Here is a 24388-nt window from a genome sequence, read left to right as displayed (position 1 = left end):
ACACATATGACATATTCTTGATGGCCGATTTAAAAAATATATATGGTGTTTTTGATATGGTAAAGAAAGAGTCGATGCAGTGTAATAGAGATATCATAGATCATGGAGATGGAGATACAAGTTGCTTAACATTGTATAGAAATTAAAAGTGGAAGGCACAAGTACGAACTGTAGCCAAATAACAATTGAGTAGCACTTGTATTATTTCTTTTTAAAAATAATTATATTTTCAAGTCGGTGTGTAGAGCATACTTAATTAAATGCTTACAAACATAATTTAATTTATAAGATAAATTTTAGAATTTGAATCTTACAATTCAAGTCTTACCATTTAAGTCATAACGGTGGCTGTTGTTATATTTTGTTTTAGGAAATATTGGTTGTTACATTTTAGGGCAAAGAAATGAGGGACAATGGATCGAAATGAAACATTTATCTCTCAATTAAGAGAAATATTCAAGCTCAAAAGGATTATACAAAAGTAATCTCATAAATTGATGTGGCTTGATATGCGTTAAATTATAAAATTATTTTTATATAACATATTTATGTTTAGAGCACTCTTCTTTACTAAAATCTTTGAGTTAAAAAAAAAAAGAGTAATACTAAATGTAATCGTGGAGTCTATAAACGTCGTGCAGTCGCTTTGAAAAAGAGTGAGGTCTACTATTAAAAAATTAATTAATTTTTTATGTGGATCTCATATATATATATATATATTTTTAAAATGATTGCGCGACGCGTATGTACTCGACTGCAACTATCATTTCTCTAAAAAAAAAAAAAAAAAAAATTAATGAAAACCTTTGAAAACAAGTATGGCGTGGCAATGATGATGGAGTATTGCCACGTCAGTATGTCGTAATATGAGCTTAAAACGTGGGTAATAAATATGAATATATAAATAAGTAAATAAAGAGTAAAAAAAAAAAGTGGTGCATGGGTGTATTATTAATGGATTGAGCAAAGGCATCAATCAACCCGCGTCATTGGTCAAGCACGCGGTGAGGTGTGTCGTGGCCAGTCTTCTTGCACTCTTTCAAACAAAGATAACATCGTGCGGTTTGGACCACTTGCCTTTGCTGAAAGAAGAATTCAATTTCATGAAGACGAGCCACTTGTTTTTAAATTTCAAATTAAAGGGATCGGAATGGCCTAGATATATGTATGGATGGTACATATATAATTGAATAAATACAGAAAACAATAGTTTTTATCAAGAGAAATGCATTAATTCTTCACAAAATCAGACATATGTGCGAACTACCCTGAAGCAGAAACTTTGATTTAATTGAATTTAAGTGAACTCCATTCTCCATATAAAAAATCCACAACATACCATAAATTTACATAAAACTAAAAAAAAAATAATAATAATTATATATATAGATCTCATCCAGCTCAGCTCAGCTCGGATTTAGACGTCCATATATCATCAATTCATCACGAGCGGCAGAGTATACGTAGTAACACAACTAAACTCTTCTTAATAATAATAAAATATATCAGATAGTCACGTGAAATAGATTCTATAGTATTTATTGTTGTCTGTATAAATTTTTCAAACAACATTAAATAAATACTGTAAGACCTATCTTAAATATCTACGTGTGATCTCTAATCGTTTAATAATCAAATCACCCTTTGCAACTTGAGTTAATCCACCCTTTTTTCTATCATATTTTTAAATGATGATCAGCCAAACTAGCTAGTTAGCAAGAAGGGGTCGAGAGAGTGGTGGCTGAAGATGTTCTTGGGGAAGGAGCTGATGCCTGCTTCAACACCACTGTTGGCAAAATGATGCTGGTTTTTCTCCTCTCTTGTTCTTTGATTACCTCTCCAGCAAACATTTCTAGTTTCTCTAGATTTGTGTTCTCAACCATCCTCCTCCCATGGAACAGAACAGACTCCACATTCTTCTGGACCAACATATTTTCCGTGAGGGCCATCAAATCCATTCTCTTGTAATTAGCAGGAGGAGGACCATTTGCCTGTAACGTTAAATCAAACATATTTATAAAGTTATAGAACACATTAAAAATATTTCTAATTCACCAAAAGGTACAACCTCCTATCGCTTGATAGCTAAGTAGTTAAAAGGCTTTTATCCCTAAAAAGTATACATTGATTCAAGTAACTATGTCACATTTTCATTTAAAATTTTGACTATCGAACCAACACATTAAATTATGGCAATAGATGACATTATTTTTTACTAGGAATAAATATTTCAATCATTCTAAGTTTAAAACCAACGTAAACATGACATTTGTATGTATGCGTATGATGACCCACTAGGTTAACAAAAAAACTTGAACTAACTTGAAAGTTACTGACCATTATTTTTTAACATTTGAGTGTGTTTCCTTGCCTGCCCTTTGTTTCGGGAACGATAAATGGAAAATGAGCAAACAAAGGGTACAAGAAGATTTGGATAGTGAGTTGAGATGATATGAAATGTGATGAGATGATATAAAAGTTGAAAGTTGAATAAAATATTGTTAGAATATTATTTTTTAGTATTATTATTGTTTTATGATTTAAAAAAATTGAATTATTTATTATATTTTATGTGAGAATTTTAAAAAATTAAAATAATTAAATGAGATGAATTAGAGAGACTTTTGTATCAAACCTGGCCTTGAAATGATAATTAATGACAATTGTGTTGGTTCTAGTTTGGGTCTTCAGTCATAAGACTCGTAACTCTCGGCGGGTCCAAATCCTTTTTTCGTCGTTTTATTTTTCTTTTTTCACATAAAAATATTATTTACTATACTTTTATTACGATTTGATACTATTATATTAGTGTAATATTGCTTATGGAAAAATTTTATTCATCCTCTTCATACTATACACTATACATAATTTTTTAATTTTTAATTTTTAATTTTTTTCTCTTACTAAATGTGTGACATATGGATAATGAGTAGAAGAACTTAATTAGTTTAGAAAGAATAAAACTAATTTTTTTTTTAAAAAAGTATAATGTGTGATGTGTGTAAATGATGAGTAGCTAGCAAAGCTAATTGCGCATAACGTTCATATCAACCCAATTTTTTTTTTTTAAAGAGAAATGCTATATATTACAATGATACAATCTCGAGTGTTAGCTGGACAATCGCCACATTTTGTTTTTCAAATTTTGATTTTAACTGTTTGTAATTTCGGCCTAATAGTGATTTGAGATAAAATGAGTTGAGATAATTTATAAATAGTAATGAAATATTTGATTTGAGATGAGTTAGAAATGATTTGAATTAAAATGTTTTTAACTTTTATAAAATTTTGAAAAATGTGAAAGAAAAAGTTGAATAAAAATATTATAAAATTAAAGTATTGTCAGAATATAATTTTTTTAATATAATTTTTATTTTGAGATTTCAAAAAATTGAATTATTTTTTATGTTTTGTTTAAAAGTTTAAAAAATTGTAATAATTAAATAATTATTAGATAAAAAAACTAAATATTTAAAATTTTAAAATATTTATATTAATAATATTTAAATATTGAAATGAATTAAGATGAGATAAAATAAAAGTACCTATGTCTAAACTAGGCTTGTGTGGGCGTGTCTTTTATTATTAATCGAAAATTGATGTGTACGGTGTACGATAGGAATTTACACAACGTCATGATTGTGGTTAAATTCACCCATCAATCCTTAAATTTCGTTATTTTAAAAACAAGACTTATCTAATGCTTGACGAACGACACAATGACAATACAATGTTAAAAGAGTCGATGTGAGTGTATCATAGAAAAATTCTATGCAACCTTCAATTATTCACATAACTTCTACACATTATATTTTTTTTAATTTTTATTAATATTTTTTTTATCAAAATTTTAATATATAAATAATGAATAGAAGAATTGAATTAGTTTAAAAAGAATAAACTCAAAAAAAATATATATTTAAAAATTTAAAAAAATGTGGTGTGCGAAGGTTGAGAAAGTTGTATAGCATTACTCCGCGTGTATCATATAGCACAATTCTATTCAGAAAAAAAAAATTAAAACTTAATAAACAATCACAGCCGAAGATTATATCACACAAAAAATGTGTACGAGAGGCTAATGCTGCATTGCAACTTGGGATCGTATGGCTTGAGTTAGTAATTTTAGAGAAATGATATTTATAGTCATAGAGTGAGCCAAACATCTTTATTAATATATACAATAAATAGATTTTACTTTTATAGGGACAAACAATTCAATTAGTGCAAGCAAAGTGCTCGGACCCTAGCGAGCGTGAAAAAGTGCTCAGCCCATGGATATGCCAGCAAAAACACACATTATCCTACAGGGTGAGCAAAGTGCTCAGTAGGAGCGACCAAAGTGCTGTGACCTTGGGGAGCGAACAAAATTGTTCAGCCCACAGAGGGGAGAGAAAAAGTGCTTGGTATCCCGAGGGCAGAGCAAAGTGCTTAGTACCCCTTGTAACACCCCACCAAATCATGCCAAGAGACCATAAAAATCATGGAGTCTTGACCATGTTAAGGGATTTAGTATACGAGGCACCAAGAGCCATAAGATGAGTTAAGTAACATTAATCATCTTTTAGTTAAAGAATTCTTAAAGAGCATTTTTTAATCTCTAGGAAAAGGTCAAGAAAGAACTCACTACCTTGGTGGGCTTAAGCATAAAACCCATAACATTGTGAGGCCCCTAGCTAAAAGGGAAGTGGGCTTAAGCATAAACGCAAATTGATCCATCTCTTCAAGAGAAAACCTAGAATGGGCCCAAATATGAATGGGCCAATGCCCAACATGAAGCTGAAAGACTAGGCCCAACCAAATGGACTAAGCCCCAATTTAAAAAGTCTAATCCAAAGCCAGACTAGCCCAAACTTGGGACAAAAATAAGAAAGACATCCTAGGGGCATATTTGAAAAATATTTGAAAAAAAACTAGAAAAAAAGGGTACAATTACACTAGGGGCATATTTGGAGTGCACATATGGAAATAATCCTATCCTTGTCCATTTATATTAGAGCTTGAGCTTTTGTGTGAGGGACATGATCTTTGATGCGTTGCATTTTTGGTGGTGGGATTTATTAATGCGCACCTCTTCTTGCATCATTCTTTCGCATTTAATATGTTCTCTTCTTTAGAGACCTCTCTTGCTTTCCTTGCCATTATGTATCGGCTGCCTCTCTCTTACTTTTCTCGCGTTGCGCCAGTATGGGTTTAGCTTGTTTGGGCTCACGAAGTTGGTGGGCCTATCACTACTCACAACAAGTACCAACATTATCACACAAACCTAAAAGGAGGAGTCATGCCAATACTATCCATTGCAAGAGACTTGACTCATCTTCTTTCCCTTTAGAGAGAGAGAGAGAGAGAGAGTCTCTTCCTATCTTACATTGTCCAACGGTGGATGTTAATTTGCCACCATCGACCCACCACCACCATACAAGTGCCTCACTACCAGAATCAACATCCGCCAATCCTCGGCCTGACCTTCCAATAAGCCTTGTTTGTTTTCACCAATTTGCGAGACTCATGAGTCGATTTCCATGGTGGCACTCCAACTCCCTTAGTCCGTTATCTGATGAGTATATCTCACCCTTACCCTTTAGAAAAATGGGACTAATCTTCTATTTTGCCAAGTGCATATGGACATTTGATACTCCCCCTATCCTATAGAGCATATAACTTGATCAATAATTCACCTCAAACTCATTAATGACTAAACTACTACTACACCAATTCCCACAACACAATACATGAATACTTGCTATTCTCACCTTTCCAATTGTGGTAGTAAGACACTACACACGCTAAAATCGCTTTTCATGCAAAGGTTTTGTTGTTGTAATCACCAATCAAGATGTGGCTCTTCTTATAGAATTTGAGCTTAAAGACTATTTGATCAAGACAAATTATATTCTTAAACCGGTGTGTAGAGCACACCTAGTAAAGTGCCTACGTACATTGCATAATTTGACTTTGGATATAAATTTTAAAATTTGAGTCTTACAAATTAAATATTACTATTTTTTTTTTTAAGAAATACTCTTCATTAATTAAAAACCTCAAATGAGGGAAAGAATACAAGGAGGACAGTTTTCCATATCAATAATGTCCTTAAAAACTTCTAGAGTTTTTTTAGCAAGTAAGTCAGCATCTACATTAACTCCTCTTCTGATGTGAGTTGCTTCCCAAAACTCTAGCTATGAAAGAACATGTTTTGTGTCCCAAATAAAAGCTTCGAGTTGTGGCTAGAATCAACACTATGATCAATGTTTCTAATAACTTTTAAAGCATCTCCTTCAAGAATAATCTTTTTGATTCCAATCTCCAAAACAAATTTAACTACTTGAAGAGCCCCATAGGACTCAGCCAAATGAGGATCTTGAAAAAATTTTTTTTGCATCCTTTTTGTAGTAATAACCTACCTTTCATTATCTCTTACTAGTATCCCAATGCCCACCTAGCCAGTAGTCCTGCTACGAGCTGTATCCCAATTCACTTTGTAAACCCCAATAGGAGGAAGTTCCCATCTAGTAATGTTGGCATTCAAACTTGCCTCATCCCTGCTCTCCGACTTACTAGCAGCTTGAAATTCGAGGGTTGCATGTTTTGCTTGAACCATAACTTATGTTGGATGAGTAAAAGATCCTTTGAAGAGAAATGTATTTCCTTTTTGCCATATCTTCTTAGTTGTTGTGAAAATTTTCTCCACTAGCTCTTGGTTGAACAATTCGAAAATAGTTGCAAGCAACACCAAAAAACTGACAGCAGAAAATCCACACTTCTGAAGCTTTTATGCACGCATGCACCACACATTTGTTGCAGCAGAGCATTCCCATATTGTATGAATGCATGTCTCCTCTTCTTGTCGACAAATGGGTCATAATGTAATTCAACAACCCTCCTCTTGAACAAATTTAGATTTGTTGGCAGAGAATCCATATATGCTCTCCATATGAAAACCTTAGTTGCATTGGGAGTATTTAGCTTCCAGATTAGAGACCAGACTTGCTTATCAAAGTTAGAGTTTGAACCTTGCCCTTTCTGTCTTTATATCAATTCATTTTGTAAATAGTAAGCACTTTTAACTGTAAAAAGGTCATTCATATTGCAACTTCACACTAACTTGTTTGGACAGTTTGAAATACTTACAGGAATTTGTTGAATCAATTCCACTTCCCTGCTGGAAAAACAATATTTGATCAATGTAACGTTCCAACTTTTTGTGTCTGAGTCAATGAGAGCTACTACTTTTGCATTAGGGTCAAACACAGCAGGCATACTTTGGATTTTGAAAGAAGATGGCTGGGAAATGCAACGTTCCTTCCAAATCCTCACTTGTTCAACATTACCAATCCTTTGTAGAGATCATTCTTCCACCAGATTCTTTGCTGCAAACAAACTTCTCCAAATAAATGATGGGTTAGCACCCAATTTAGCTTCAAGAAATGAGGTTGAGGGAAATATTTCAGTTTGAAAACTCTACTAGCTAAAGCCGCTAGGTTTTGCATAATCCTCCATTCTTGTTTTGCAAGTAGTGCCAAGTTGAAACTCTCCAAATCCCTAAAACCCAATTCTCCTACTGACTTGGCCTTCCCTGCTTGATTCCAAGAACCTAATGAATCTTCCTTTCATTCTGTTGTTGGCTCGATCAAAATTGCCTCATCACTTGGTTAATTTTATTTAGAAGGGATCTAGAGAGTTTAAACACACCCATGCAATAAGTGGGCAAGGCTTAGATCACTGACTTTTAAAAGAATCTCCTTACCAGCTTTGGATAGAAGCTTAGTTTTCCAGTTACTGACCCTGCTCCTTACTCTATCTAGTATACTAGTGAAAGCTTGGTAACGAGATCTGCCAATGAGAATAAGTAGCCCCAAATATTTTTCGTAAGAGGATGAGGTTCTTTTCCCCAACAATACTCAGAATGATCCCCCTAACTTCCTTGGTTGTGTTTCTGCTAAAGTGAATAGAGGTCTTGTCCTTATTATGTCTTTGGCCTGAAACTTTTTCATAACAATCCAGAAATCCAATCATACTACTCCATTCCAAAGGATTAGCTCTGCAAAATAATAAGCTGTCATCTGCAAAGAACAAGTGATTAATGAAAATTTACCCTCGAATAATTGGTATTCCTGTGATAGCTTTGGACACCTCAACATGGTTGAGTAGGGCACTCAATGGCTCAAAACATAAGACGAAAAGGTAGGATGACAATGGATCACCCTACCTTAACCCTCTAGAAGTTTTGAAGTGAGCCTGATTTAGTCATAACAATTTGAAGAAGCTCTCATTCCACCCTGTCATAAGTCATGCTCATGTCTAGTCTCAATGCTATGTAACCTGTATTACCCTTCAGCCTTGAATTCATTAAATGCATGACTTGTCAAGAATCAACCTTCTCGGGATAAAGGCACTTTGAGTAGGAGATGTGATTTCAGGCATAATATTCTTCAATCGATTTGCCAAAACCTTAGATATGATCTTGTAAATCACATTACAAAGAGAGATTGGCCTATAGATTTGCTTAGGGTTCTTCCTCTTTGGAATTAACACAATATAAGTATCATTAATGAAACTCAAGTCTCCACCTACATTGTTAAGAGATTCAAGAACAACACTACAAACATCCTGGCCAATAATATGCCAACGTACTTGATAAAAGTTAGCAGTGAACCCATCTGGTCTAGAAGAGCTCATATGATTCATCTGAAAAACAACATCTTTAACCTCTTCTGCCACAAACTCTTTGGTTAATCTTCTATTCATTTCTTCTGTAACTTTATACATCAGTGAGTTAAGACATTCAGTGCGTAGGAATTGAGGAAGAAAAAAGATATTGATAGAACTTTTGAAATAACCTTGAGATCTTTGCAGCAGAAGTGACCAAAGATCCATTCTCCCTTTCAATCTTGCTAATTTTATTGGTTTTCCTTCTATGGTTTGAACACATATGGAAATACTTAGTGTTTATGTCACCCTCTTGCAACCATATCTGCTTGGCTCTCTGCTTCCATCTTATATTCTCTTCTTCCAACAAACAGTCAACTTCCTTCTGTGTTTTTTTAATGGCAGCCTACATGCTCACCCTTATTGATCTCTTGCATCTTTGTTATCTCCTTCAATTTATCAAGCATTAATCCCCTGCTCTTACTTGCATACCTCTTATTCCATTGAATGAGAGACTTCTTACAAATCTACAGCCCATTGGAGATAGACAGTAGCCTATTGCAGTTATGCCTTTTTTTTTAATCCAACTATCTTCAATAATTTTACCACAATCTTCCCTTTTCACTTAAATGGGAGAATGATCTAAGGTCTGTGTAGGCAAGGTAATAACATAAGAAGTCTCATACATTAAAGACAATTTTAGATTGGCAAAGGCTCTATCCAATCTTTCCTTAGTGAACAAATTATCTTTTCCATTGTTACTCCAAGTGTGTTTGTTACCTTGAAACCAAGGTCACTAAGCCCACATCCATCAACTGGTTCTCGAAACCTTTCCATCTGATGGTAAGGTCTAACTGCAGCGCCCTCTTTTTCATTTTGATGGAGAATCTCATTAAAGTCTCCAACACAGAGCCAAGCCTTATTATCTTTTGGCTTTAATTCATTTAGGAGACTCCAACTCTCCTCCCTTTGACTAGTATAAGGAATTCTAGAGAAGCCTGTTATCAATACCTGCTTGTCATCTTCATCATAAGTTAGAATCATTGAAATATGATGCCTAGAGTATGAGTCCAGACTCATATTACAAGAACTATGCTAGAAAAAAGCTAATCCACCACTGAGACCCCTACTATCCACTATGAAACTACAATCAAAACCCAATTTTTTCCTTACTAACTCCACTTTATCTCGTTTGCATTTTGTTTCCATAAAAAAAAAAAAAAAAATTTGGGCACTTAATTTTCACTCAAAGGTGAAGTTCTTGAATTATCCGAGGGTTCTCAAACTCTTGGTAGTTCCAACTTAGGCAATTCATGGCTGTGGAGGCTGCTGAAGACCGTTTAACTTCTCTATTATTGATAGGCTCGGTAGGCTAAGTAACTTCACCTGATTAAGCCACAATTTAGGGTAGAACCCTAGTTTAAGTCTTTTAACAATTGGACAGAATAGAATGTGGAAGATGTGCTCTACACATTGACCTTTACCTAGTACTCCTTTTTCGTATCATATGCAATTAACAAGGATAATGTTAGGCACATTTTATTCACATATTGTTATGTATTGACCTGACAATACCACATTTTCATTGTCACATCGTACGTTAAGACTTTTGTTTGAATTTTGAGTTTCACAACCAATATTTCATATCCATTCAGCCACACATCTTCCTCATAGGTCTCAACTTAGATTTATTTTAAATTTCAAGCTTTGAGCTTCTAACCGCTGAAGCCGTTGGTAGGGTTTCGATTCAAGGTTTAATATAATGTTAATGTTCTTTCCACACGACTTTTCCATAAGAGAATATCTTATAACCGGTCCGTCTGTTCCTTCTAAAATAACAGTCATCCAATTAAAGCCCCGCACGTAGCTCCTCCATTTCATATACTATATACATGTCCACACTTGATAATATGAAAATGAACGTGAAATCCCTTCATTCCTCTGCAGTCCACCGAAGCTTCCTCCTCTCCGAAGCCTCACACATCCATCACTACGCCTCCGCTCCATGAGGCTAGTCTCACTGCAGCCATCTCTAACAAAACTCGATCCTCCAACCTCCAGCCTTTGCTTGGTTTTCTCCCCTCTCTAATCTCCGATCCTTCAATTTCTTCGAGAGCTAGGGTTTCTACCGTTTCCTCACCCCTTCAAAAATCAATCCAACGATTCCTAAAAACCCGCAGACAGACCGGCTCCTAGGTTCCTCCTTCTTCATCGTGGATTGAAGCCGACTTTCATTCACCAGGTTCCAACGCCTTCCTCTAATATGTGAGTCCTCTCTCTCAAGTTTGTCTTCTTCGTGCTCCTCTCCGTTAGGCCTCTCCCATCTAATTGAGAATGTATGATTTAACTTTGAACTGGACATTTTTGTATTTCTTTGAAACAAAGACTCTATGTCTGGATGAGATTGCTCATGTTGCTGAAGGTGATGCAGCGTCTGAGCTTGGTGGCGGTGACAAGTCTGGTGTCTCAAGGTGCAGCAGTGGTCTGGTTTTGCCGATATGAAAAAGTGTTCTGCTTTTGTTAGAGGCAGTGAGGCATGAGTAAAGGCCCTTTACTCTTCTCATATGGGTGTAATCAGATGAAAAATAATCTACTTTGCATTTTATAAAATCCCCTACGTGTCTCATTCTAAATGGGGGCTGTTAAACCCATAAGAACAGTCGGGCTGTTTCGAAGTGGAACTGTTGCCATAAATTATGGTTTTCGCTCACACATATGACATATTCTTGATGGCCGGTTTAAAAAATATATATGGTGTTTTGATATGATAAAGAAAGAGTCGATGTAGCGTAATAGAGATATCATAGATCATGGAGATGGAGATACAAGTTGCTTAACATTGCATAGAAATTAAAAGTGGAAGGCACAAATACGAACTGTAGCCAAATAACAATTGAGTAGCACTTGTATGATTTCTTTTTTAAAACAATTATATTTTCAAGTCGGTGTGCAGAGCATATTTAATAAAGTGCTTACATACATAATTTAATTTATAAGATAAATTTTAGAATTCGAATATTACAATTTAAGTTTTACCATTTAAGTGATGACAGTGGCTGTTGATATATATATATATATATTTTTTTTTTTTTGAGGAAATATTGGTTGTTACATTTTAGGGCAAAGAAATGAGGGACAATAGATCGAAATGAAATGTTTATCTCTAAATTAAGAGAAATATTCTAACCACAAAAGAATTATACAAAAGTAATCTCATAAACTGATATGACTTGATATGCGTCAGATTATAAAATTATTTTTATATAATATCTTTATGTTTAGAGCACTCTTCTTTACTAAAATCTTTGAGTTAAAGAAAAAATAGTAATGTTACATTCAGTCGTAGAGTCTGCAAATGCCATGCAGTCGCTTTAAAAATAAATGAGATCCACTATTAAAAAGTTAATTTTTTTTCATATAGATTCCATATATATTTATTTTTTTTAAAATGAGTACGCATTCCAACTATCATTTTTTTTTTAAAAAAAAAAATTAATGAAAAGTTTTGAAAACAAAGTATGGCGTGGCAATGATGATGGAGTATTGCCACGTCAGTATGTCGTAATTTGAGCTTAAAACGTGGGCAATAAATATGAATATATAAATAAGTAAATAAAGAGTAAAAAAGAAAAAAAAGTGGTGCATGGGTGTATTGTTAATGGAGTGAGCAAAGGCATCAATCATCCCGCGTCATTGGTCAAGCACGCGGTGAGGTGTGTCGTGGCCAGTCTTCTTGCACTCTTTCACACAACGATAACATCGTGCGGTTTGGACCACTTGCCTTTGCTGAAAGAAGAATTCAATTTCATGAAGACGAGCCACTTGTTTTTTAATTTCAAATTAAAGGGGTCGGAATGGCCTAGATATATGTATGGATGGTACATATATGATTGAATAAATACAGAAAACAATAGTTTTTATCAAGAGAAATGCATTAATTCTTCACAAAATCAGACATGTGCGAACTACCCAGAAGCAGAAACTTTGATTTAATTGAATTTAAGTGAACTCCATTCTCCATATAAAAAATCCACAACATACCATAAATTTACATAAAACTAAAAAAAAAAAAATAATAATAATTATATATATATATCACATCCAGCTCAACTCAGCTCAGCTCGGATTTAGACGTCCATATATCATCAATTAATCACGAGCGGCAGAGTATACATAGTAACACAATTAAACTCTTCTTAATAATAATAAAATATATCAGATAGACACGTGAAATAGATTCTACAGTATTTATTGTTGTCTGTATAAATTTTTCAAACAACATTAAATAAATACTGTAAGACCTATCTTAAATATCTACTTCTCTCTAATCGTTTAATAATCAAATCACCCTTTGCAACTTGAGTTAATCCACCCTTTTTTCTATCATATTTTTAAATGATGATCAGCCAAACTAGCTAGCTAGCAAGAAGATAGGGTCGAGAGAGTGGTGGCAGAAGATGTTCTTGGGGAAGGAGCTGATGCCTGCTTCAACACCACTGTTGGCAAAATGCTGGTTTTTCTCCTCTCTTGTTCTTTGATTACCTCTCCAGCAAACATTTCTAGTTTCTCTAGATTTGTGTTCTCAACCATCCTCCTCCCATGGAACAGAACAGACTCCACATTCTTCTGGACCAACATATTTTCCGTGAGGGCTATCAAATCCATGCTCTTGTAATTAGCAGGAGGAGGACCACTTGCCTGTAACGTTAAATCAAACACTTCCCTATTAAATTTGTATGCATATACATGCCAGGATATAAATTTCAATCTGTCTGGTAGTGTGGCACTTGATCAAGGAATGTTTCTGTTACCTGAATGCGCACATAATTACTTGTCCGCCATTGACCGAACGCCATTGATACAGCTTGATCAACCTATATATAATTCCAAAATAAGAGCAAGAAACATACAATGATTAGCCAACCCAATTCGAAGAAATTAGAACCAAATATGCTATAAAGTTAGACAAAAGACAATGTGCTGGTGCTTTAGATCGATTAAAACCATGATATTCAAGATTCCCTTGCCGACAAAGTTGTTTAAAACGTACTTAAAAATAAAATAAAAAATAAGTCAAGAATTATTAAAGTAAATTGTTGGTTGGAGCTTTGATCATAGCTACCCTAACTACCTGCAATGGTATATAGTTTTAATTTTTTATTTCTTTTTTCACTCCTGCTATATTAATATATGTATATTATATATATATATATTATAGTATGAAATCCGTACCACGTCGGAAGCTCCTTCTCCGGCTATCCTAAAGAGTCCGGTCGGCGACGAAGTGATATTTCCGATGCCAGATTCGGACTGCGCGTTTCCCAGCGACACAACGAGCAGATCCTCCACTCCATTACAGAGCGGAAACTCCAGCTTGTTGTGCAGCACGTGCGTAATTGCGGCGGCCGTCGGATTGTTCATGGCGATTTCGCCGTTCAAGGCATTGATCCTTGTCCTCCGGTCCACCGACGCTATCTCGACGGGACGTGCCGTCAATGTAGCGGCGCAGACGTCCCTTATCTTGAAGTCGTAGCCGTCCATTTCCAAGGCGTCCGCGCGGGAAAACAGAAACGGCGCGTTTGTGGAGAGGTCGTAGCAGGGTATCAGGACGGACTTCAGCGTGTCCTTGAGAGTGGACTCCCCGAATGTTTTACGGAAGAGCCTCTCCGCCTTATCCGACCTGATAATCCGCCGGAGAACCCCCGACGGAGATGACCGGAAGATCTTGCGGTGGTTGTTGACAAGGAACTTCAGCGCCTGGTCGGCGGTGAACATTGGGGCTCCGTCTCTGCCACGAGTGAAAAGGAGTGAAGCGAGGATGCCACCGGCGCCGGAGCCGGCCACGACGTCAAAGAAGTCAGAAATGCGGGCATCTGGGTTGCCGGATTTGCGGCGAAGGAAGTCCTCGAAACGGGAGAGGGTGGCGGCGGCCAATATACCGTCAGTGGAGCCTCGGCCGTCGATGGATAGGATTCTGACTTTGGCGCCGGGATTGTGCTTGCATGATGAAATCAAGTCTCGGCGGCCGGAATGAGAGGAGAGCTTGGAAGTGGGATTGGGAAGGGGAAGGTCGTTCTCGTAGCCGAAGAGGAATTTGTTCTCGAGAACGGAGAAGATCTCGTAGGTGAGTTTGTCGAGGTCGATGTCGTGCATGGGGGAAGCAGACATTACTGCCGCCATTTGTTTTGAATTTAGTGAGAAAGAAGGAAAGATAAAAGAAAAGAAAGAGAGAGAGAAAGGGATATAGAACGAGGAGACTGGGAAGTGGGAAGGGAGAGGGCTGTATCTTATAGGTGTGTGAGTGGGCGCAGGCTTTGTAGTTTGTACGTGCGGGTTATTAGTTTACTGTATTACTGTATTAAGACCCCACTCCCCCCGTCTCGACTCTTCCATTATTTTATATATATTTTTCTTGGATAATATATTAATACTATATTTAGTCCGGATTGTGTAATAAGTTGAGATGAGATGAGATGAGATGATTTTAAATAAAAATTAAATAAAATATTATTAGAATATTATTTTTAATATTATTAATATTTTAAAATTTGAAAAATTTATTATATTTTGTGTAAAAATTTTAAAAAATTATTATAATGAGATGAGATGAGATGATATGAAACTATTTTTATATCCAAATATGATCTTAATTTTAAAATTTTTTATTCTAATAGTAACGATTTGAGTCGTGCAATGATAAAGATCTCATAAAAATAAATCTATAATTAATATGATTTCACATGATATATTAAATATTTTTTTTGAGTTTATTCTTTTTATCCCAATTAGTCCTATCAGCCGAAATTACACATGATGATTATTACATTTCAAATGCCTTATTCTAAAAACCACTTAAATGACACACATGAAATCTATCAACGTCACCAATTAAATATGATTGGGATGATATAAAGAACTACGATGAAAAATAATGTTAATTTTTTTTTTTTTCCTTTCGTGTTTTTCGACTCTTCAATTCTTGTATGGGATCGACTCACATATATAAGTTCCTTTATGGATAATGATACACATAAAATTCGTACAATTATTTCACAATTTATTTTACAATCAATCAATGTTATTAATTGTGCAACTTTATTAAATATATTTCCAATTTTTGTAAAATAGTCATAAAATATTTATAAGTTTATGATGATCTATTAGGTCTGGTTTGTTTTTGTAGATAAAATGAGTTGAGATAAAATTTAAAAGTTGAATAAAATATTGTTAGAATATATTTTTATTTTGAGATTTGAAAAAGTTGAATTGTTTATTTTATTTTGTATGAAAATTTAAGAAAATTGTAATGATTAGATAAGATAGATGAGATGAGATGAAAGTTTTTGTGAAAGTGAACGGGGCCTGAGCTCTTTTATCAAATTAATATCATCAATTTAGAAAATAGTTGTAAGAAAGAATTGTGTTGGGACAATCTTTCATTTGGATAGAGTAGTAAAGTGGTGCAAACACTAAGATATTTGGTTATTTGTTGTTAATTGATTGTATCATAAGCCATTGAAAGTTAATGGAAGACTAGCATATAAAATTGACTTGATCAGCTATTATATATAAAGTAGTGAGCATAACTGTTTGGAAAAATGAAGGTTAAAAAGAAAAAGTAAACACATTAATAAAATAAAGATAGATTGGAGAAATAATATTTAAATAGTATATAGAAATGATAAAAAAAAAAAAAGTTACTATATAATAATAATGCGTTTCAATAAAAGCAAAAAATAGCTTAGTTTCCTAATGATAATAAGTTACTATCTAGAGAATTTGTTGCGAGTGCATGCTACCAAATAAAAAAAAGTATTTGTGATAGATTATTTACGGTGATAATTATTATTTGTGACGAAAATATATTCATTTTAGTAGGAAATAGTCATTTTCGCAGGAAATAACTGGTCACAAATAAATAATTTTTTTGTACATACGTGCTCTAATCAGCGACCAAATTAAACTCATGACAGCAAGTTGAATTAAAAGTTTTTTTTAGGGATGTTAATAAAATAATAATTATAAAAATAATAGTTCCCTAATGTTATTATTTTAACAATTTTTTTTTAATTGACTTAAATTTTTTTTCCCTCAAATTTCTAAGGCTCTCGTTGTCACTATGTTTGAACCCAATATTATAATTAAAATCATGTTTTATAAAAGAAATGGATAAATCTCATTAATTTATTTTTATTTTTATTTTTATTTTTTGATGAAGACAGATTGTGTGATGTAATCCTATATATGGAGCATTTTAATTTATGAAATACTTTTGTTTCAAGCAATCTAAAAGTCAAAAACATCTTCCACAATCAAGGGGGTAGCCATGGATACTCATTGGGGAGGTTGTTGTTGGGGGGTTTTTGGAGTACATCATTAGATAAAGCTTTTTACCATTTTTCATATATTTTTTTTGTTGCTCTTCTGACTTTTGATGAGGCATGAGCCTCCTCTCACCCCCAATTTCTAATTTGAAAACCTTTGAATGTTTGGAAAACTTTAATTTCTAATTTGAGTGTTAAATGTTTTTGCTTCTTAATTTTTTAATATAATTTTTTGTTTTGAAAGTTGAAAAAGTTGTACTGATTTTTATATTTTATTTTAAAATTTGTAAAAATTATAATAATCAGGTAATAATTGCATGAAAAAATTGAAAAAGTGTTTTATAAGTGATATTTGAAAAAGAAAACTATGATTTTTTTTTTTAAATTTCTTATCTCATCTCATTATAAAGTGATTTCTCAAACCTGCACTAGTTTTGATTATATGGTAAACAATATAAGACGGAAGGATGAGTATAGGAGTATTTATTTCTCTTGGCGTGAGATACATCCTTTCTTTGTTGGAAATCGAAACACAAGCTTCATCATATAGTTTGATATGCATTATTACTCTTTATCTTTAATTTTATTATGCTCAGTTACACTTGTTGAGATAGAATGTTTTAAGTGATTTCATAGGTTAACCAATTAAATAAAAACTTACTAAAATATATTATATCAAATGACAAAATTCATAATAAGGAATAGTATGTATCTCAATTGATTATACCGGAGACACCTCGGAATTGGTCGGGGAAGAAAAGGTAATTCTTTTGTCTTAGTCCGTACTCTGAATGACTCGCACATATATACACCATAGTATATGTTTCTTGTTACTAAGGTTATTGGGTTGCATGTGGAGCCTGGTTTGTCAACAAAAAAGCGTAGATAGAAAGTTCATTTGACCTGGCACTCGAGTGAAACTCAACCCGTAAGTTCGCTCGAGGTGCGCTTGACAATAGGCTTGCGCGAAGATCAGAGATTGATCGTTTAAGGTTCGCGTTATGTTAAGCTCGAGTGAAGCACTAACCCTAGTGTTCATTCGAGCAGCACTCAACAGACCGCTCAAGCTAATGTTAAATTGGTTGTTCGTTTGATGCACGCTCAACAGCCGCTTGAGCGAAGAATCCAATTTTTCTGTTTAGGGTTTCTAGTGCCATTTTCACTATATATATATTATATATATATATATAATTAATGTTTGTTCTTTTGTGATGAGGTTAAGCAAATCAGAGTGAACAAAAGAGGCAAAGGTGTGAGAGCATATTGAGAGAGTGAAAAAGACCTAAAAAGTGAGAGTTGAGATTGTGTAAGTAGAGTGATACTCTTGTAACTCACTGTGCGTGATTGTAATCTTCTTTGGAATAAAACTTTTTATAGCTCTATGAACGTAGGTACGTTGCCGAATCACGTTAATTTTGTATCTTGTGATTATTGTTTTTACTTGTTTGTCATCGTTGATTTAACAACAAAGGCCAGCCCCAAGGATCGGGAGTTTCGTGACATTTCTAGTAAGTTTTATAATAGTTGACATGTTAACTTGTATACATAAGGAGTTGGTTTAGATCGATCGATATCCTCACCATCGAAGAGAACTTCAAGAATTATTAAATAGAGGACTATAGAAATGCACTCAACCTCAAAAGAGATGATTTGATTGGGTATCGAGGACGAGGAGTCAAAGAATTTAAGCCAAAATACCAAATTAAAATAGATGGATTTTCTTTTTCATTGCCTCGTTGAGTATGATTGTCAGATAATTGGGATTCATGGTTTTTAAAGATATTTTGTTATGTGTATTTCTTTATTTCTTTAACACTCGTTCATTATTTTCAAGATATGTTTCCCCTTCCCTCCCTCATTCAGTGTCGAATATTGCGAGATAACTATATATACACCGTACGTACATTAATCAATGTAACTTGTCGTATTAGAAGCTATAGGAATATTGGAAAATACCTATTAATTCTTGATAATAATCATGTTTTTTTTTTTGGGTTGTAAAACCACGATTAGCTAAATCGAATTGGCCTTACCTTGATCTCGATAAGGTTGACAATCTCATTGTACTGCTCGTGAGCTCATTTAAGGTAGATTTGAACTTCTGTTGGAATTGGTTGGGATCGAGAGGTGTTGCAAATTTCCACTTGATTAATTTAGATCCAAATTTAGAATGCAAAAGCACTTTTAAAAAAAAGTAAAAATTATCATAAAAAAATAGATTTTTTTTTTTAATGATTTCACTTTTTTGGGAAAAGGCTTGCACAGTTGACGGAACTTGCATGTCAGGGTGTAAAAAAAAAGAGGCGAACTGGTAAATCGGATTCAATTGGATTGAATCGGTGGGTTTGGTTCGATACTCATTTTATTTTCTTTAAAATTGATCAAAATTGTTCTGATTTCGATTTTTCTTTTTCTAATCCAAATTGGATCTAACCGGACAGGTTCATATATATATTATAAGTTTTTATATTGTATATAATTTTTATGCATAATATATAATTATATATAAAATAATTTTGTATTATATGATAAATTACTAATTAATATAATATTAAATTTTAAAACTTATATCACTATAATCTATTGTATTAATAGTTATACTAATACTATATCACTATATATTATAATATACTATAATATATTACTATATTATATATTATAATATATTACTATAGTCTATAATATAATTATAATATATTATAATATATTATTATATATATATCTATTATACAATATATAATATAGTATATTAAAATCAAAAAATCGGACTGAACCAGACAGGAAGTGCTAGTTTAGGGGGTAATCGATGCGGAGTCGGTTCTTAAAAATGCAAAATCAGTACATACCGGTTTGGTCCCAAATTTTATCTAAAATAAGACTAAATCAGACCGGTTACACCCTACTTGCATGTCTAAATTTGCAAAAATCATTATTTTTTCCTATCACTCACCTACATCATTTTCATAAATTCTGAACAGATGGACACAAATTCAACACTTGGATTAAGTTTTGTTATTCATCATCACTACACATCACACGCTACATTTATTTTTTTTATAATTTCTTTTTGATTTTATTCTTCTTAAACTGATTGATTTATTATACTTATCATTTATACATTACACATTTATTAAGAGAAAAAAATAAAAAAAATAAATTGCAAATTTTAAAAATATCGGGTACGAGGTTTGAGAATGCTAAAAATCCAAGTATCATTAGCAAATTCGCTAAATCTCAGATACTAAATTTGCAATTAACTCAAATTTTTTGTAACTAAAACAATAGAATTTATAGATTTTTTGACCTATCTGGGTACTTCATGAGAAAAAAAAAGAAAAAAAAAAAAAAAAACAAAGATGTACTGAATATTGGACTCCAAATTCTTTTCAAGAGGAACAGCTTTAACATCTGATGGACAGCTGCTAGGCCAGAATTGGCTATAAATTCAATTGTGTACTAAAATGTTTTAGTTGAAGAAGATGCTGTCGTGACGAAAGCTGCTATACGTTTGTACTGTACTTTATCGAGATGGCTCCTCTTCAAAACCAAATTCTGTTAAAAAGCAGGCAAATGCCGAATCTATCCACCCGGACCAAAGTTTTAAGTATCATTTCAGTAAGGTATTGGAACTATATAATTTGATATCCGCATCGTTTCGAGTATGGTTTTGAAAAAATCTATATATAATAAATTAATTATATATGTATAAATTATATTTTAAAATGACATCAATATAAGTTTAAAAAAAAGTTAAAGTATATATTTATAAAATTTAATAATACTTCAAAATTCTCAATCCAACTATTTTAAAAAATAATTATTCATCTTCATCACGAAAATGAGAATAAGGATTTGATTTTCAGTTCTCAATCAAAGAGGATTAAAAAAAATTACAAAGATAGTCTTTTGATGTGAAAATTAGAGTAAAAATCACGAAAAAGTCATAATTTTTATATTAATTACAAAATTCTACTAATTTCGACCAATACATAGAAATTGGCCGGTATTGATCGAAATGTACCGGTACGACCCGTATTTGACCCGTTATAAAACATATACATTTTCTATACCGATCACTACTCAATATGGTAAATACTGGCTGTACCAACCAGTACGACACGGTATTTAAAACTCTCACTCGGACCCCACCCAATACCCAACACTCTGCTGCTGCTCATGTAGAACTTGACTGGTGAACTTGGTTTGGCATATTCTATTTTTGAAGAAAAATTTTTACTCATCTTTATATCATACACATGTTTTTAATTTTGATATTGATATTAATTTTTCATTCTTAAGAAGAATGTGGTGTAGAGATGACGAATAAAAAATTCAATTAATTTAACATGAATAAAAAAAAAAAACCCAAAACAGGCGTGATGTGCGGTGTAGACAGCTAGGTAGCAAAATACATTTTCAAATATGAATCTACTTTATATTATTAGTATAAACGGGACTGAAGTTAATTTAAGCTATGGTTTAAACTCGACTTTAAAGAGTATATATATGCAACTGATCCCTCCGTGTCGTCTAGGTCATTCTTATCCGATTCTCAACGAGTAAAATACTTCTATAGTAATTACTCCCTCCAATTATTTTTCTAGAAGAAAAAAAGATGGAAGATAAGGTTAACCCATCAATGCTGTGCACATTACAAAGCTTTATACATAGCAGGTGATCGACCTGAGGGAGAAAATCTCAGTAGGGCCTGAGAAAGATCATGAGGTGGGTTGGGGGTAATTTTGAATCCTCTTTTTTTCTCGAAGGCTTTTTATGTAGGGTTGGATGGACATATTTATTAAGAGTGGTGCTACTCTACAGTCTACATATGTCTATTTCCTGTGAAGTCTAGTATAAATTATATTTTTTTTAAATATTTTTTTAAATATATATAAACATTTTTAAAAATAAAAAAATATTAATAATCACTTTTTTAAATATTAAGGAAAAAAAACTTATAGCGATCAAAATAAGTACATAAATTGATTCATAATATCATTATTCATTTATTAATGTCAAATATCTTGATGAATTGACAGTACAACTAAATATCAGCAATAAATGAGCGTATCTCTTCGAATTTTCGTACATTTTTAAACTAACAATAATTATGTAGAGATAGTAAGCTGTCTGTCAACTACAGTTGTCCCTTGGGCTGAATTGAGGCCTCCACCCGTACCAGATGAAATGTACCTTATTACTTGCTTGGCTGTGACTTAAGAAGCCATGCAAGCACCTTCCCTTTATGCACAATGGATCCGGAAATTTCTAACTGTATCAGCAAATTGAAAATTAAAATGATTTAATTTTAGTGAGAGAGATGTGCAATACCGTCTGATTAAGATTTTTTAGTAATCTTTTATGAGTTTTTAGTAAGTTGTCTATTGAAAAAAAATGTTATAGTTACAAGAAAGATTTCATAAAAATAAATTTATAAATTGACGTAATTTAATGTAATATGTCAGACTGTAAAATTATATTTATTATAAAGTAGATCTAACATATCATTTAAAATTGTGTCAGTTTATAAATTTTCTTTACTTATATGACTCTAGCACTTTCCATTAATAAATAAACTTGTGTGCTCTTTTAACGAGTGCATGCATTTCGTGCTAATTTGTGAGCACTTTATAAATGCTCTGTTTTAACTTCTCATATGCACTTGTTGGAGTGAATAATATCAATTGATAAAAGCTTTAGTTATAAAGAGGTTTTATAAAAATAAATTTATAAATTGATATAATTTGATGTAATATATTAGGTTGTAAATTTATTTTTATTGTAAATAGATTTAACATATAATATGAAATCACGCCAAATTTTTAGTTTATTTTTAAAACTTTTTTTTTAATAGTTGTAACCCTTTTATTTATTTTATTCATTTTCAAAGAAAAGGGCCCCAAAATACATTTAAAACTATGTTTGGATCACAAATCAATTATTGATGTGACCCTTTTTTTTTTAATTTCTCATAAAAAAATTAAATACATTTCATCTTATTTCATACATTCAAACATATCTATCAACCTATTTATATTTAAATACATCCTAATAAAATCTATAAAATATTATTATTTACACATCAACTCACATCATTTGAAATTATTATTTCAACAATTTAATTATTTAAGAAAACATCATCCTCAAACCCCTAATATAATAAAAGTAATGCTACATACAGTCCACATTTGGAGATTGCAATGCAAGTCTAGGTAATTTTATCTTTAAAATTTTTTAAAATTATAAAAATATCATTCTTAAAATGATTTTTTTTTCATTTAATAAAAGATCTGTACATACAATCTCTATTTGAAGATTGCAAATAAAATTTTCCATTTAGTAATAATAATAATGAGAAATGATTTGTACAAGCTCTAAATAGACAAGCCTCATACATGCCTTTGTAAAAAAGTAGACTCCACTTTAAAAAAATATAAAAAAAATTATTATTTATTAGTAAGACCCATTATTTTATAAAAAATTTATATAAAATTTATCTATTTATAATTTGTATCTAACATTGCACTAATAATAATTGGCATTACTCTAATAATAATTGTGGGGATGAAGGAGAGCATTCCATCCCGCAAAGTGCATACAAACGCACGAACGCGCACACATTCTGAGATTCGTCTCGGTTTCCTCGAGCAGTATAGCAGGCTTCACCGACACTCAAATGCATGCCCCAAATCCCAAGAAAACGGAAAAGAAAGAAACAATAAACAATCAGTACCTTAATTAAAATCTCTAGCCGAAAAGAAGATAAACCGAATCAGACGCAGATACTTATGTCCACAGCAACAAGGTGGTGTAGTGGGGACACCGCCAAATTCAGCGGTGGGTAGGAGGAACGTAGCATACAATTTCGCACCAATATCAATTTTCTCATTATAATAACCAACACAGTCTCACCACGCATTCTTGTCGGAAATATGCTTTCTTAATTTTATATAATAATTAATTTTGTACTAAAATTATGTCATTTTTTTAAAAGAAATTTAAAATTATTTTTATTGTAAGATAAATCTAATGTATTATATCAATCTATATCAGTTTATAAATTTATTTTTATAAATTTTTTTTTTTGTAGTTATAACACTTGTCTTTCAATTATGCCTCGAAATCGAATTAAACAGTCTTAAAATTCATACGGACAACAATAAAAATATTATATATAGAGTTTGCTTAAAAAACTGAATAATTTTTTATCCTTTTATTCACGTATATATGCTTTTTCAACCCGACAATTAAAAGAGATTTATGTGATTAATTAAACCTTTAATGATTTGTTTGTCCATTGACAACTTTAATAATCATTAGGCCGTGTTGTTGAACATAGTTTGGTGACAAATTGGTCACCTTAGTGTTGAATTTTAGTATAATGGAAATGGGTTTGATAATTTGATGATAGTTTC

General features: G+C 32.6%; 1 protein-coding gene across 2 annotated transcripts; it reads right to left on the bottom strand.

Annotated features, from left to right (window-relative positions):
- Positions 1 to 1710: 1710 nt before the first annotated feature.
- Positions 1711 to 14897, bottom strand: LOC121268657 (patatin-like protein 6). 2 transcript variants are annotated; one of them, XM_041172996.1, is made up of 3 exons: positions 13882 to 14897; positions 13461 to 13523; positions 1711 to 1991 (listed from the first exon to the last, which is right to left on the bottom strand). In XM_041172996.1, exons 1-3 carry the CDS (start codon positions 14827 to 14829, stop codon positions 1713 to 1715), a joined length of 1290 nt encoding a protein of 429 aa, XP_041028930.1. In that variant the 5' UTR covers positions 14830 to 14897; the 3' UTR covers positions 1711 to 1712. The 2 variants fall into 2 exon arrangements, with proteins under 2 accessions (XP_041028930.1, XP_041028929.1); XM_041172995.1 differs by lacking the exon at positions 1711 to 1991 and adding an exon at positions 12718 to 13347.
- Between the last annotated feature and the right edge of the window lie 9491 nt (positions 14898 to 24388).

This window comes from Juglans microcarpa x Juglans regia, chromosome 5S (assembly GCF_004785595.1).
Source record: "Juglans microcarpa x Juglans regia isolate MS1-56 chromosome 5S, Jm3101_v1.0, whole genome shotgun sequence".
Lineage (NCBI taxonomy): Eukaryota > Viridiplantae > Streptophyta > Magnoliopsida > Fagales > Juglandaceae > Juglans > Juglans microcarpa x Juglans regia.
Note: the sequence above shows the minus strand (reverse complement) of the source record. Positions and strands in the feature narration are given on the sequence as shown.